We start from the raw sequence: 16802 nt of genomic DNA on the forward strand, positions 1-16802 counted from the left end.
TTGGGAGATAGGGCTAATGGCGGAGGAAAGCGCTCTCCGAGTGCTTTTCTAGTTTTAATTTGCAGTCTGTTTAAAGTCTGCTGACATCATCATCATCATCATGAAGGAGGAGTGAAAACTATCAAATGTTGGATTGGTGAAGGAGGCTGGATTGATCATGATGACCTCAGAGGGAATCTCACTGCTGACTGGCTATAACAAACCAGCCTCCAGGAGCTTATTGGCTGGAGTTGAGAAGATGGATTAACATTAATACAGATAAATAATCATCAGTAGAATTCTGTCATTGCATCATTATTTATTGATTATTGATTATTTACACAAACAGGCATCCATATGAAAATAAATCAGGTGTTCACAATGACAGGATGAGGTCAGAGGTCAGCTGAACACAGGTAAACAGGAAGTGATGTCAAACGTTAAAACAGACGCAATAGTGTCCTGTGGTGTCACGATGATGTAATACAGTGTTGCCATGGTGATATGTTTACACGTTTGATTTAAGTTGTCAAGGATGAGATGGGCGTCACTCTGCAGCTAAGCCCTGCCTCCTACGTGTAATCCAGGTAATCAGTGAGCAGTGGGGGCAGAGGGAGTGCGGGGAGGAACTTCAGTCTGGATCGACCAATCAGAGTCCTGATCTGCAGACGACACAGCTGACAGAGAGACCTCGGAGACGCTAAAGAGAGAGAGGGAATGGTAGAGTTAAATAAAGAATCAATAATAATAACCATAATTTTATTATTATTATTATTATTATTATTATTATTATTATATTTTTTAAGAAATTATTGAGTTAAATAAAGAATATGTTGTAAATTATTGTTATAAAGAATACATTGAGTAAATTATATATATTACTATATATTATATTATTTATAAATATAGTAAATTTAGAATTAAAAAAGAAATTATCAATTTGTATTATTTTTATAAACAATATAGTTAATAGATAAATCATTTCTACCTTATTTAATGTGCTTTTAAAGTAATCCCAGATGTATGAAACATTTATCAATTATAATACTTTTACATGTACCCCTTTATTTGTCAGTTCCTTTGGCAATGTTAACCTGTTTATCCCTGACAATAAAGCTGAACTGAGAGAGAGAGGAAGGATCGATCAGGTTCAATCAGGAGATGGATGTCTGGAGCAGCAGCGACCTCTGTGGTCCATTCAGACGTTCATCAACACAGCTGACCATAACACCCTCTGTTTCCTGAACCCCTACAGGTGGACTAGCACCCAGCCAAACAGGTGAGTCCTCACCTTCAAAGCTCTGCAGGATCCTCTGTGTCTGACCACCAGGGGGAGCCAGCTCCACGGCACGCTGCTTGTTTTCGTCTCTTATGTTGACGTCTGCGCCGAACTCTAGCAGCAGAGACACCTGATCAGGTGAGTCTGCTCTGACCGCGGCGTGGAGGGGACTGTCTGCTCCACGACCCGCGTTGACCCCCGCGCCTACAGACGGGAAAACGATGTGTCCAAACATGGCTCAGGTGTAATTAATCTAACCCAGGTGTAATTAATCTAGCCCAGGTTTGATTAATCTAGCTCAGGTGTGATGAATCTAGCACAGGTGTGATGAATCTAGTCCAGGTGTGCTAAATCTAGCCCAGATAGAGGGTCTGACCTGTGTGCAGCAGAATCCTGGAGCACTCTGTGTGTTGGTGTAAACAGCTCATGTAGAGAGGTGAGCCCAGATTAGACACCTGGTCAGGGTCAGCTCCATGGGACAGCAGCACCTCCACACAGTGACTGTTACCTGCACACACACATAAATGTGGTTATTTCATTGATCAGTTATTGGATAATGACTTTAAAGGCTAGGGTGGAATGTTTAATAGACTTGGACAACATCGTCTTTAAAGGCTACGATGGAATGTTTTATAGACTTGGATGACATCATTTTTAAAGGCTAGGATGAAATGTTTTATAGACTTGGATGACATTGTTGATAAAAGCTAGGATGGAATGTTTTATAGACTTTGACAACATCATTTTTAAAGGCTAGGGTGGAATGTTTTATAGACTTAGACAATATAATCGATAAAAGCTAGTATGGAATGTTTTATAGACTTTGACGACATCGTTTTTAAAGGCTAGGGTGGAATGTTTTATAGACTTGACGACATCGTTTTTTAAGGCTAGGGTGGAATGTTTTATAAGCTTCAAAGGAAAATATCACACTTAAAGGCAGAGTATAAAACTTTTGTAATCTTTAAGGATGACATCATCAAAGGCAGAGGAAGGAATGCCGGTGAAGCTGGTGATGCTAGGGCTTCCCTGCATTTTTGCCATAGTTTGTAGCTTCTGGAACAGTTGGCCCTCACTCCTTGCCAGTTTTACTATTTTTCCAGAAGTTGGAGCCAGAATGGCTGATCTCAGACATGTTTGATATTCATGACTCTGGGTCTGGGAGGTTTTGGCGTGTTTTGTAGTAAAATCATCGTGTTGTCAACAAACACTGGAGGATCATGTTTGCGATGTGACTCCACTCAGGATACGTCCAATGACCGTGGAGGCAAAATGGCCCTAAATCAGGCTGTATATCCTGTAGTGTGTGGCAAGCTTTACTGACGTGAACATTTAAATGGGTTTACAGAGAAGGAAGAGGAGGAGGTCAGTGATGCACACTAACGGTCACACTCTGTTCTCTCGGTTCCTGCCTCGCCTCTACAGTCTGATATTTGGAATGATTACTTTCAGTGATCCAGGTCTGGTCGTTTGAATGTGGACCGGATGTAAACCCAGGTCTCTGTGGCGTTTACCTCTCTTGCAGGCTTCATGCAGGGCTGAGGGGAGGTGAGAGAGGGCGGTGTGAGTGAGCGCTCCGTTCTGCAACAGCAGCTCCAGGCAGCCAACGCTCCCTGACGTACAGCAGTTATAGAGAGGGGTCACGCCATCGATAGTCGCCGCGTTCACCTGCAGACGCACACAGGGGGCATGCAACAACAACACCAACAACAACAACAATGGTAGAATAAGCAGAGCAGCAACCGCTCACGTTGGCTCCGGCGTTGAGCAGCGCTCTGACACACGCCACATGTCCGGATAAACAGGCTTCATGCAGAGGAGACACGTGGTCGATGGTGGTGATGTTGGCGTGATATCCCTGCACACGGACAGACAGAGAAGAATGTTGGATAGACAGCAGAGACATGAAGGGGTTAGTATTAGGATGGATGGAGAGACAGCTGTCTGAGAGTGAAGCCAACATGTTCAGAGACCCTCCTCTTACTGACAGTCAGCAGAACAGGTCATAGGCTTCGCCTCCTCCTGGTTAACAGATGGGTCAAAGGGACCACATGTCATCTCCTGGGTATTTAACCATATATCAGTCATGGGGGTATTTTGACTGCAGTAAACTTATTATTTCTGACACTAGATGGTGCTGCCGGGTTAAAACAAATCAATCATCTTTTCATAGCCATCTCATCCTCTCATGATCAGGTAGACTGACTGTGAGACAGTAAAGGGGAGGGGCTTCAGAGGGTGCATTTATGTTTGTGTGTATATGAGAGAGTTACCTGGGCTAGCAGGGTCCGCAGGGCGAGGAGTCGACCCTGAGACGCCGCTTCATGGAGAGGAGAGCGGTCGGCCCAGGAGCCTGAAACCACACAGACAGGTCTGTTATTATTATCATCTTTGGTTTTATAGGACTGTCTGCTGGTCTCTGAGGCTCTAACATCTACTCCAGTCAGTCTGGTCTCTGGCACCTTTATCTTGGGGGTCCTGGGTGTGAAAGTTTGATGCCCCAGCTCTAGACCCCTATAGGGGCCACAGACGGGCCCCTCTTTAGACTCACACCTCTGAGTCTGTACAGTCCCAGCAGAGCTGATATCTAGAGTCTGAACCCAGAGTATGGTCTAGACCAGGAGGGCCAAACCATTTTCTTTCAGATCCCCAGACTCTTATCTCAAAGAAGCTTTGAAAATCCTCCACCTAGCAGGCTCTGATCCAGGTCAGGGTCCGCCTGTCTGGACCTCTTTATAAAGGCTCTGACCCAAGTCTGGAGCCCCTGGTCTGGACCTCTTCATAAAGGCTCTGACCCAGGTCATGGACCGCCAGTCTGGACCTCTTTATAAAGGCTCTGACCCAGGTCAGGGACCGCCGGTCTAGACCCTTTTTACAGAGGCTCTGACCCAGGTCAGGGACTGCCGGTCTGGACCTCTTGATACAAAAGCTCTGACCCAGGTCAGGGACCACTGGTGTGGACCTCTTTATAAAGGCTCTGACCCAGGTCAGGGACTGCCGGTCTGGACCTCGTTATAAAGGTTCTGACCTTGATCTGGAGCCACTGATCTGGACCTCTTTATAAAGGCTCTGACCCAGGTCATGGACCGCCAGTCTGGACCTTTTTATAAAGGCCCTGACCCAGGTCAGGGACAGCCAGTCTGGACCTCTTTATAAAGGTCCTGACCCAGGTCAGGGACCGCCAGTCTGGACATCTTGATAAAGGCTCTGACCCAGGTCAGTGACCGCCAGTCTGGACCTTTTTATAAAGGCCCTGACCCAGGTCAGGGACAGCCAGTCTGGACCTCCTGATAAAGGCTTGGACCCAGGTCAGGGATGCCAGTCTGGACCTCTTGATAAAGGCTCTGACCCAGGTCAGGGATGCCAGTCCGGACCTCTTGATAAAGGCTCTGATCCAGGTCAGGGACTGCCAGTCTGGACCTTTCTATAAAGGCCCTGACCCAGGTCAGGGACAGCCAGTCTGGACCTCTTGATAAAGGCTTGGACCCAGGTCAGGGACTGCCAGTCTGGACCTCTTGATAAAGGCCCTGACCCAGGTCAGGGACCGCTGGTCTGGACCTCTTTATAAAGGCCCTGACCCAGGTCAGGGACCGCCAGTCTCTATAAATTGCTCTATTCTAACAGATTTAAGAATAAAAGTAAAAAAAAACTGAAATGTCCCTTTAAAACCCCTGATAAAGACAGACTAAGCCCCACCCCCTCAGTGTGATGTGATCATACCCATGTCTCCGTCTCCCCATGGCCCGTCCAACCACTGATAGATGTAGGACATCAGAGACCAGCAGACCCTCACCGAGGACTAAAAATAACACTGACTGAAGGACTGTCAGATCCAGACTAAGAGGAACACCCTGGACCAATCAGATCCAGACTAAGAGGAATACCCTGGACCAATTAGGTCCAGAATAAGAGGAACACCTCGGACCAATCAGATCTGATCTACAGCTGATCTATAACCTCTCTACCAGCTCCCTCTGCTCTCCCCGGTGTAAATCCTCTGCACCGACGCTCATGCAGGCGGCCATATTTAGACCAGCTGATCCTGAACTGCTCCTGATGGTATGTGAGGGCAGCCATTTTGGAAAGGTCAACAGCAGCATCTGTGTCCTTTAAATAACTCCTATGATGATCTTTATTAGAATAATTATAGGGTTTATATCTTATTTTATTGAACAAAGAAAAGAATAAAACTACAGATTAGTGCTGTTACTTGATTTAAAAAATTAATCAAGTTAATCGCATTACTACCCCATGATTAATCATGATTAATCATGGCATTCTTTTAATAGTTCAAGTCTATTTTAATGGTATTAGATTTTTAAAGGTTGTTATTGTCAAGTGTTTTATTTTTATTCTTTTAATTCTATGTACAGCACATTAGAGTGCTGATGTGAATCCTTACTGACACAACTATCAATACTTTCTATAGTTTGGTGGAAAGACAAAATAAGGACAAATATTTAAACTACAGTGGTCTTAGCTGAGTAGAGCTTGAGTTAAAAGCTAGGATTCAGTTTGTCACATCTATTGTATATCCCTCAAATATAAGCACATATTCAAGCTGTATTTATTGAAGTTTCTCATCAAAAACTACATATTCCCATTTTTATGTGACATTTGAACACATCATAACATTTAGAATACAGTCGTCTAATTTACTGAGGTTACCTGAACACCTCATATTTTTGTCTTCAGCTGGTAAAGTTCGCTAATACCACTTTCTATGGAAGCCTGTTTCCGCCAGTTGAAAAAAAAAAGAAAACAGGAAAAGTAAAAAAAAACAAAACAAAACCTGTTATGTCATAATTATGAGATACTATCTCATAATAATGACTTAGTATCTCATAATTATGACTTAGTATCTCATTATTATGACCTAGTAAGTATTAATATATGTATCATTAATATATATTAATATTAGTATTACTAAGTATTATTTTAAAAAAAACACATTTTACTGATGTGTGATGTAAGTTTCATGTCACTACAATGTATAATATTGGAGTTATTAAAGACTTATTACCTCATTTAATATATAAAAAATAATAAAAATTACAGTTAACACTTATTTGTCAAAATACATCTTGTAGTATAAAGTAGAGGACATGACTGATGTTTGGTGTCAGTTTAAAGTCACTACAATGTACAGTATTAGAGTTACTGAATATTTTTCATGCCCTATGGTAATTTGTAGATGGTCCCTTCGCCTCCGATCCTCCGCCAGTCGCGCACAGAGAACAATTCAATCTGTCAAGCCCCAAAGACGGTTCATTTTGAGAAAAATCGTGTTGTAGCTCTCAGTCCACAGTACGGTGATTGAAAAGAGGTGTAAGTTTTGTAAATATGACGATCCTCTACTGAGTTACTAAAGTGGAAAGTCCGAATCTGTGAATATCTTTCTATCTTTACCTGAGTAGAAAACTAAAGGCTGTCTGCGTTAAATCTGTCCGAGGAAAAAAATATTTTTCTCAGCGGATATCTTCATTATAGCATGACTGATCTAGGAAAGCATTTCAGTATTAACATGTGCCGTGAAATTACACAGTTGGCGCCGAATCTCCTCTTCTCCACGGATCAATAGAAGCTCTCTGATCTTGCCGTCTTGCCAGTGCTGTGCCATCTCGCAACTATAAATCTCACACGCTGAGTCCAAAAAACAACAATGCTCTTCCCTCAGCTGCCGCCGTCTTTTTGTTGCCCCAAGTTACGGGCATGATCATAGACATTATATACGTAGATGGCTGTACGTCCATGCTGTCGACAAGGTATTCCACGTTGTATACAAACGACTCAGAACGACCCCTTAACATAAATGTAAACTTGTGTGTTTTTAATCACAAAACCCTTCATCCCTCATTGATTTACATTGTTTATGGAATGGTCTTTCCTCTGGCAATATGGCAGACACATTGACGTATAGCAGCAGTGGGCAAACCCAGTCAATGAGGCGTCTACATATATAATGTCTATGGGCATGATATTATGACACAGGCACGTCCCTATGGCAAGCTGTTTTAACATTTACAAGTTACCTTTGACTATCCGGAATTCAGATTGTAGATATCTGTAATTCAATTTCGTCTAGTCAAAAAGAACATTTCAGATATCCGAAAAAACATTCTGCCTATCCAAAATTGTCATTTAAGATATCTACAACATCATTTTGACTAGGCGAAATGATGTCACTTTTGCCATTCATGTGAATGGGGTCCGTCATTTCGGATATATCTTTAATTCGCATCAGTTCTATACAGTTCAAGATATCCGTAATTCTAGTTCTGCCTAGTCAAAATGTAATTAGAGATATCTTGAATTAGAATTACAGATATCTACAATTCATTTTCAGATATCCGTAATTCACATTTTGGATATCCGAAATGACATACCCCATTCACATGAATGGCAAAAGTGATGTCATTTTGCCTAGTCAAAATGAGGTTGTAGATATCTTAAATGACAATTTTGGATAGGCAGAATGTATTTTCGGATATCTGAAATGTTCTTTTTGACTAGACGAAACTGAATTACAGATATCTACAATCTGAATTCCGGATAGTCAAAGGTAACTTGTAAATGTTAAAACAGCTTGCCATACATCCCGTGTTCACCTGGGTGTGATGTTCCTACTGGAGCCAATTGGGGGGGGGGGGGGGGGGGGGCAGTAAAAACCCGTGTCCATTGCAGGGTCAGTCGATGGGGGTCTGAATGTGGACAGGAGCCGATTGGTAGCATGTTTAAACTGGTTTTTCAGCCAGTGGGAACGGGGTATAATTAACTTCAATTTTGCCAATTCCACCGTGGATTTCTACACTGGATTAACATTGTTAACAAACAGGACTGTCTCAAAGTTTTGGAGCACTTTTCAGCATTTATCTGAGCAGCTGAAGAAGAAAACTGTTCTGAAGCAGCTGAACAGAGTGGTATGACCATGGCTTGATCCCGTGTTGTTGTTAGCGTCTTTGCTAACATTAGCAAAGATGTGCTTTGCCTGAAGGTGGAACTTAAGACTCGTTCTTCTTTGGTGTAAAGACAGTCCATCACTGCAGCATGTACCCACAATTTTGGTTTTATCTTCACTAACATTTTCCAGCTTTTTAAAAAGAAAATGTCTGCTAAGCAGACCTGGGTCTGTCTCCTCATTCATCACTGCTGGCTGTGTCTGACCCTCTCACCTCTTCACCCCCAGGCACGGAAACATCTGCGCTGGAGGACTACAGGAGCAGGTTGTGGACAAACTTAGTCACATGATTAAAATGCATTATTAATTTTTAACACGTTAATGTTAACAGCCCTAGTATAGATCTGATCCATGTAAATAATGAAACAAAGATAAAGAAACCTCCACGTTTACCCTCACCATCATCAGTCGGCTCCTGCTGGATTATATTAGATTATACAGGATTATATAGGATTATGGTAGCATCTGCATCTGGTTTACAGCTGTCTGTGCTCATTTTAAAACAAACCCACTGGTCTGGTCTTTGATTGGGCCTAACCCTAACCCTGGTCCTGCTGCAGTCTAGCTCCTGGATTCTTGGACCTCATTCACCACCCGTTCTATCAGACTGGTTTTAACCTCTGCCACAGTTTCAGAGAAGATTCACCAGTCTTTGATTTAAATCTGACGACCCAGATGGTTCTAGAGGGTTCTAGAGCAAAACTATGTTCACAGCTAAACTGGAGTGTTGAATTCTCAGTGTTAGATATTTCGGTGTTGATTTTGACACTTAAAGTGTAATTTTAACTCCATTCAGAGTTAAATGTCCCCTAGTGTTGAAGTTATCCGATAGTGTAAAATAACACTGCAGAGAGTTAGTTTGTCCAAGCTCCACCCACTACCATTTCAAATCTGGGGGGCAGAGTTTTCCCATCATGCCTTTGTGCAGAGTGTTTAGATGAATTTTAGAAGTTTTAGATGTATTAAGATGTGTTTAGATGTTTCCTGTTGTGCAGCTATCACTGTTGGAACTCTTTTGCTCATGTTTCTGGTTAATTATTGTTTTCTTTTATGGCAGACGCTTCTGCACTGTGGGTGTAGCTGTCTAGTCAGTTGGTCACATCCTGACCTACAGTTAAAAGGGCAGTGAAGATATCAAACTCAGGGCAAACACTGATTTATCTGTCTCATTGCTCTGTAGCTGCTCTTTGATACTTTACATTACCGGAGTACTTTAACGTGAGCTGGCAGTTCATAATTAATAGAAAGTACTTTGCATGGTGTAAAAAACACACACTCTATGTGAACGGTAAAAACAAAATATTCTGTTAAAAGCACGCTTCAATGTGTAAAAAACCAACAACACTGTGAGTGTTAATAATGAACACTACAAGAGATATCAAATTGACACTGAATCCAGGGAACTTATGTAAACTCAGGAAAGTGTTAAATTTAACACCATGGGGGTTAAATTAACACTCGTGATTTGCTATGATAGTGTTAATATTTTACACTGTAAGATGTGTTAGTTAACACTGCTAGTGTTAAAATCTTAACACTTTACACTCTGAGGGTGTTAAATTTGTGGTTTCAAATTTGCAGTGTGACCTCTGACCTATGGGGGTTTAGCCCAGAGTCTTTTGGCTGGTTAAGAGCATACTGATTATGATAGATGTAAAAGTGATCACAGCAGAGATATTTAATTCTTAAAGCCAAACTGAATCATAAATAAAATGTCTGATTTTTTCTTCTTTTTTGTTGTTGCTTTTAGTGTTGTTTTTGTGACAATGATGATTCAAAGCTTTACACCAGACTCCTGCCCTCCTATAACCTGGGCTCAAAAGTAACTAAGTACTTTTACTCAGATTACTGTAACACAGCAGCCTTTTCTGTTCTTTTCTGAGTAGTTTATAATCACTACTTTTACTTTTACTGAAGTATATTCTGAGTGAAGTATTGTTCTTCATTTTATTTTAAAAAGCATTGAGTACTGAGTAAAAAAGTAACACTTAGAGCGATGAAGAGGAGAGATGGGGGAGTTTAGCTTTAACAACACATGACAGTCAGCAGCACAGAGAAGGGTTCTATATTTCCTCCTAAACAGCTGCTGCATTCACTTCAGGTCAAGCCACACCTTATCATAAACTTTACATGAAGTCCAGCCTGTTGTGGTTGGAACTTCCTGGTTTTCTGATTTCATTGAAAAGATTAGCCTCATAGAAAGTTATTTGTTTGGGGTTTCTGTGTTTTTTTTTTTCTCCTTTTAGTAAAAAATAACCGCTCTACCCCCATCACACCATCAACAACACCCCCTCCCACCCCCAGACCCAGTAATAGCCCACTAACCTTGGCTGGTCAGGATCCCCCAGCAGGCCTTCTTCCTCTCGGGCAGCAGCTCAGGATCAGCCCTGGGCTCCGCGCCCCTCTTCCGGGAAACCTCCGGAGCGGCAGGCCGAACATCAGGCATGTTTGACGGTCAGCTGCTATCAGGACGTCCGCTGTCTGGTTTCTTCTGGAGCTCTGAAAAGCTGCGGCAGACGGAGCTCAACGCTGATTGGCTGACTGCTTTGTTGTTGTTCTGCTCTGAGCACGTGACCTATTCACATGCGCGCACACGTGTGCACGAGGGAGGCTATTTTTGTCTCATGGACAGCCCACACTCACACAGTCCATGTTTAAACAAGGACAGGAATAAAACTGGAAAAACATGGATCTGTTTGTAATGAACTAAATAATAATAATGATAATTAAAATATTATAGTAATAATGATAATAAAAATAAACGTAATAGTAATAATAATAATAATAATGATAATAATAAATAACATAATGATAATTAAATACAGTTCAATAATGATCAGCTTTGATACGACGCTACTGAAGAGGGTGGATTTGGAGTGAAACCATGAGACAGACCTGCAGAAAGACCCCGACCGCCTTCACTCAGCATGGCGGAGTCTACATAGACAGAGTTCACATAGACAGAGCAGCTGTTGGAGGAATATGAGGAGCTACTGACAAAAGTAGGTCACAGGTTCAATTTAAAGTTTTTATATGAAATACTGAGCAGGATCTCTGATCCTTTCTACACAGAAACATACCAGGTGGTAATCATTAACCTCCCAAAACCTGAGCTAAAGTTTAATGTATTTTCAGTTTCTCAAATCTATTTGGGACCAGTAGTTTTCACCAATGATAATGTCTGCACACACGGATGACAGGCTCCTCTTACTGTAAACATCACAAAGATATAGGTTTATTTGAATGTTTTGACTTTAAACATTGTCTGTGTGTTTTAAAGAGTCACTCTGATGACCATCAGCAGTCACAGATTCAGTCTGATGGGTATCAACAGTCACAGTTACTCTGACCACCAATCAACAGTCACAGAGTCACTCTGATGACCATCAGCAGTCACAGATTCAGTCTGATGGGTATCAACAGTCACAGAGTTACTCTGACCACCAATCAACAGTCACAGAGTCACTCTGATGACCGTCAACAATCACAGATTCAGTCTGATGGGCATCAACAGTCACAGAGTAACTCTGATGACCACCAATCAGCAGTCACAGAGTTACTCTGATGACCATCAAAAGTCACAGAGTCACTCTGAGGACCACTCAGCAGTCACAGACTACCTTTTGATGAACACTCAACAGTCACAGTGTACCTCGGATGACCCTCAACAGTCACAGAGTTACTCTGATGACCCTCAACAGCCACAGAGTTACTCTGATTACCACTCAACAGTCACAGAGTCACTCTGACCACCATTCAACAGTCACAGAGTAACTCTGATGACCATCAACAGTCACAGAGTAACTTCGATGACCATCAACAGTCACAGAGTTACTCTGATGAACCCTGAACAGGCACAGAGTCTCTCTGATGACCACTCAACAGTCACAGAGTACCTCTGATGAACACTCAACAGTCACAGAGTGACTCTGATGAACATCAACAGTCACAGAGTTACTCTGATGACCACTCAACAGTCACAGAGTCTCTCTGATGACCATTCAACAGTCACAGAGTCACTCTGATGAACCCTGAACAGTCATGGAGTTACTCTGATGACCATCAACAGTCACAGAGTAACTCTGATGACCATCAACAGTCACAGAGTTACTCTGATGACCATCAACAGTCACAGAGTCACTCTGATGAACCCCTAACAGTCACAGAGTCCCTCTGATGACCATTCAACAGTCACTGAGTCACTCTGATGAACCCTCAACAGTCACAGAGTCACTCTGATGAACCCTCAACAGTCACAGAGTCTCTCTGATGACCATCAACAGTCACAGAGTCACTCTGATGACCACTCAACAGTCACAGAGTCACTCTGATGACCAAAATGCACATATGTTTTTTGTCAAGAAAGTGTGTCAGTAAAGTTTTTTCTCCCTCTCAGAGAGAGAAAGATCCAGTTTGAGCAGAACTGTTGCTCCGTGTGTGATTAATCCTCCGTTATCTTATCAGTCTAGTTCTGGGTATGAACGCTAGAAAACCCTGTACAATCTGACTCTGCTAACAAAAACTCTTTTCATAGATAGATGGATAAATAGATAGACATATCGATCTATCTATAGAGAGGGTATTTTCGTAGTACATTCTCAGTAATGCTCGGTACACATATACAGATAAAATAAAATATAAAGGCTCTGGTCCTGTGTACAAGAAAATAAAATACACCACACAGATTATTTAATTTCAGGTGTTTCCCTGTAGACCGAAAAACATTTTTTTCTTAATTCATTTTAAATCATTATCGTTTATGGTCCTTCTGTTGTGTTTATATTTTAAATAAAGATCTCTTAAAAAAGGTCTTCCGCTGACGCGTCTTTATTATTCAAATATGTTTCCTGTTTTCGGCTCTGTCAAGTTAAAATAAAATCGACGTAAACGGAAGTAGGTGTATTATTCATTAAGATAAAACCCCTCTCACTCCTGTCTAAGAGAAAAATGCAGCATTTAATCAATGCTAAAACAGAAGGATTAGGCTAAACTTAAAACGAGCGAACGATCTGATATTCAACGATGGTGTCATCATTTTTTTCTCTTTTCAGGATAGTCTGACTTAACACTAACCTGATTTTATTTTGAAATCCAGACACAGGATGTAGATGTTAACTGAAACATTGTAGCTTTTCCGGTTTGTACTGCTCAGTTGTTAGCATTAGCCTTCTTCCATCCTTCGTGATACGTTTATGATAAATGAATTTAATTTAAATGAAATAAATTATATTGTGAGTGAAACATGAACACGGTGCTTTCCCGCGCAAACTCTTTGTTTGCCTTCTCTCTCAGCGTCATGGCGGCGCTAACATTCGGCTGCTTCATCACCACTGCCTTCAAAGACCGGAGAGTCCCGGTGGATATACACGTCTCTAAAGTCATGTTGTAAGATTATTTACGATTTTATTTTAATTGTTAGCCATATGTATATGAATTCACGTCTCTAAAGTCATGTTGTAAGATTATTTATGATTGTTATTTTATTAGCCATATTTATCTGAATACACGTCTGTAGAGTCATGTTGTAGATTATTTATGATTTTTATTTTATTTATTATCTAAATTTATCAAAATAGACGTTTCTAGAATCATGTTGTAAGATTACTTACGATTTTTATTTTATTTATTAACCATATTTATCTAAATAAACTTCACCAAAGTCATGTAATATTATTTCTTTTACTTAAATTTTGTACTAACTGAGGGTGAGGGTTTAGATGTAGTTTTTCCCTCCAGCTCTGCTCCCTCTTCATATAGACGGTCTGGTTTAACACTTGTGATACTGCTGACCGGTCCACCTGTTAGTCTCATGGTCGAGTCTACCCTCTCTGTAATCCCTGAGATACCTGAACTGGTCTGCCTGATGCTGAGATCCCTCCCTTCAGTCTACCGATAAAATCATACACTACATGGACAACATGTGTGAACTCATCAAACCATGTCTTTCTAGTCCCTCTTTGTGCTCTGGATCTCAGTCATGCTGGAATAGTAAAGGGCCTTCCTTAAACTGTTGCCACACAGTTGGAAGCATAGCATTGTCCAGAATGTCTTAGTCTGCTGAATCATTAAGATTGGCCTTCACTGGAGATAAGGGGTCTAGCCCAGACCCTGAAAAACACAGAAGCCACAGTTTCAGTGTTCATGTTAATGCCAGTGGAAGTTCAGAACTCTGCAGCTATGGGACCAGCAGAGACTTTTATCCTTGAACCTTAGCAGTCATTGATCCACTCTGTGATTTTACCTGGTGTTCTGCTTCATGGCTGAGCTGCTGTTGTTCCTAAACGCCTCCACTCTCTAATAACATCACTGACAGCTGACTGTCCAGCAGGGATGAATTATGTCAAAGGTGTCATCCTCACAGAACCATGCTGAAGTCCCTGAGCTCCTTTAGGACGACCCGTGTAGGATCTCAGATGTTTGAGACTGTACGGACAAGTGATGATTTTTATACATCTGTGGGTCTGACTAGAAAACCTGGATTCAATTATCAACAGGTGTGGCCAAATACTTTTGTCCATGTAGTGTATCAAAGTTGAAATGTGTCCTTTCTGTGTCTCCATCAGGAAGAACGTGGACGACTTCACAGGACCCAGAGAGCGCAGTGACCTGGGCTTCATCACCTTTGACCTCTCTGCTGATATCCTTTAATGACAGGAAGTTGATGTGATCTAACGAGATCTGCCCAGAGCTAATTAGATCCTCACATTTAACTCTACTGTCCCCTTAGTGAAATTGGCTTTTTAGTCAGGTAAAACACAGGAAACAACCCCACACAACCAGACACAACACTGAAACTCAAAAATAGAATAACCCAGTGAAGGAGTCTAGGGACATCCATGCTAGTGCTAACTGAATCAGTCCCATGAACAGGTGATTTGTTGAATAGTTTAATCACAGCTGAATTCATCCAGTCTGGGCCTCGCTGGGTTCCTGTAAACGTGCTCTCTTCTTTAACTGGTTCTACATCTGCAGCCCATCTTTGACTGGAACGTCAAACAGTTGTTCCTCTACCTGTCTGCAGAGTACGCCACCAAGAGCAACGTAAGCTAGCACCTGGAGCTGGACCACTCTGGACCAGTCTGGAGCTGGACCAGTCTTATCCAGAGTTTCTGCTGATCAATAATCCCATAGGGAAGGAACCTCTGCTGACCGGTCTCTCTGTGTTTCAGGCTCTAAACCAAGTGGTTCTCTGGGACAAGATCGTTCTCCGCGGGGAGAGCACCAAGCTGAACCTCAGAGACATGAAGTCCAAGTACTTCTTCTTCGACGACGGCAACGGACTCCGGTCAGACTCTAAATCTAGTCTTTATAATAAACAGACTAGGGTCAGACTCTAAATCTAGTCTTTATAATAAACAGACTAGGGTCAGACTCTAAATCTAGTCTTTATAATAAACAGACTAGGGTCAGACTCTAAATCTAGTCTTTATAGTCAACAGACTAGGGTCAGACTCTAAATCTAGTCTTTATAGTCAACAGATAGAGACAGACTTTATATCTAGTCTTCATAATAAACAGACAAGGGTCAGACTCTGAATGTTGTCTTAAAGTCAACGGACTAGGGTCAGACTCTAAATCTAGTCTTTATAATAGATAGACTAGGGTCAGACTCTAAATCTAGTCTTTATAGTCAACAGACTAGGGTCAGACTCTGAATCTAGTCTTTATAGTCAACAGACTAGGGTCAGACTCTGAATCTAGTCTTCATAGTGAACAGACTAGAGTCAGACTCTAAATCTAGTCTTTATAATAAAGGGACTAGGGTCAGACTCTGAATCTAGTCATTACTTCCTTTACTAGCTCTGGCTCTGGTTTCTGTCCATGCGAAATGTTTCTGCACTGTGATTGGCTGACGGTCTTGTCCATCTCTCCTGCAGGGCCAATAAGAACATCACCCTCTCCCTGTCCTGGAATGTCGTCCCAAACGCAGGAATCCTACCCCTAGTGGCCGGCAGCGGTCACATCAGCCTCCCCTTCCCCGACGCTTACGAGACCACCAGGAGCTACTGAGGACTTCAGAGTCTGAGCTGTTTGGATTATTGATCAGTCTGTGTTTGTAATAAAAGGTGAAATCCCTGTGTGTGTCTGATTATTGATCATTACCTAACATCAATGTGTTTTACCAGAAGGAGTCTGGAAACAAAGAACCAGCCTCTGTGTTAAGGTTAGTCAGGCATCAGGATCAACACCACCTCCTCATGAGAACCAGGACCCAGATTAAAAAGGAAAAATTCTGACACTCAAATTTATAAAATGTGTTTTAGTTTGGACTCTAAATGAAAAACAACACATGTTCAGAGCTGATCATCACAGACGGAAAGGCACACAGTTAAATGTTTATTTCTTTTCCTGATAGTTTGGAAGTTTGGTTATTTCTCTAAGGACGTTATCTTTGGTAAGCCATCTTTGTTATTCTGGGAAAAGGCTGTATACTGAGAATAACGCTTCCTCTCAGGAAACCTTCAAACATGGACAGATGTAGATTTCCTGGGTCCGGGCCCCCCAGTGGAGAGCCATGGTGATTTCAGCATTAAAACCGGGATAAAGAAAGAACCAGGTATCCTGGATCATAGCTGCAGGGCTGAC

At 41.8% G+C, this 16802-nt stretch overlaps 2 protein-coding genes across 2 annotated transcripts; one reads left to right on the forward strand and one right to left on the reverse strand.

Moving 5' to 3' along the window:
• Positions 1 to 284: 284 nt before the first annotated feature.
• LOC121508252 (ankyrin repeat and SOCS box protein 5-like) lies at positions 285 to 10752 on the reverse strand. The gene is made up of 7 exons (XM_041784987.1): positions 10542 to 10752; positions 3532 to 3611; positions 3009 to 3116; positions 2773 to 2926; positions 1635 to 1766; positions 1271 to 1462; positions 285 to 679 (listed from the first exon to the last, which is right to left on the reverse strand). The coding sequence occupies exons 1-7, from the start codon at positions 10660 to 10662 to the stop codon at positions 552 to 554; spliced, it is 915 nt and encodes a 304-aa protein (XP_041640921.1). The 5' UTR covers positions 10663 to 10752; the 3' UTR covers positions 285 to 551.
• A 2579-nt stretch (positions 10753 to 13331) lies between these two features.
• spcs3 (signal peptidase complex subunit 3) lies at positions 13332 to 16292 on the forward strand. Its single transcript, XM_041784992.1, has 5 exons — positions 13332 to 13601; positions 14780 to 14853; positions 15181 to 15257; positions 15386 to 15501; positions 16094 to 16292. Exons 1-5 carry the CDS (start codon positions 13459 to 13461, stop codon positions 16224 to 16226), a joined length of 543 nt encoding a protein of 180 aa, XP_041640926.1. The 5' UTR covers positions 13332 to 13458; the 3' UTR covers positions 16227 to 16292.
• The last annotated feature ends 510 nt before the right edge of the window (positions 16293 to 16802 follow it).

Source organism: Cheilinus undulatus, linkage group 4, assembly GCF_018320785.1.
Source record: "Cheilinus undulatus linkage group 4, ASM1832078v1, whole genome shotgun sequence".
Lineage (NCBI taxonomy): Eukaryota > Metazoa > Chordata > Actinopteri > Labriformes > Labridae > Cheilinus > Cheilinus undulatus.

Bases quoted from the DNA above. Each gene is read 5' to 3' on its own strand.
- LOC121508252 (XM_041784987.1), bottom strand. From the start codon at position 10,662: ATGCCTGATGTTCGGCCTGCCGCTCCGGAGGTTTCCCGGAAGAGGGGC. The intron at 3,117-3,531 runs GTAACTCTCTCA...GTCCGTGTGCAG, and splicing joins TGCGGACCCTGCTAGCCCAG to GGATATCACGCCAACATCAC. The intron at 1,463-1,634 runs GTCAGACCCTCT...TCCCGTCTGTAG, and splicing joins CAGGATTCTGCTGCACACAG to GCGCGGGGGTCAACGCGGGT.
- spcs3 (XM_041784992.1), top strand. From the start codon at position 13,459: ATGAACACGGTGCTTTCCCGCGCAAACTCTTTGTTTGCCTTCTCTCTC. The intron at 13,602-14,779 runs GTAAGATTATTT...TGTCTCCATCAG, and splicing joins CACGTCTCTAAAGTCATGTT to GAAGAACGTGGACGACTTCA. The intron at 15,502-16,093 runs GTCAGACTCTAA...TCTCTCCTGCAG, and splicing joins GACGACGGCAACGGACTCCG to GGCCAATAAGAACATCACCC.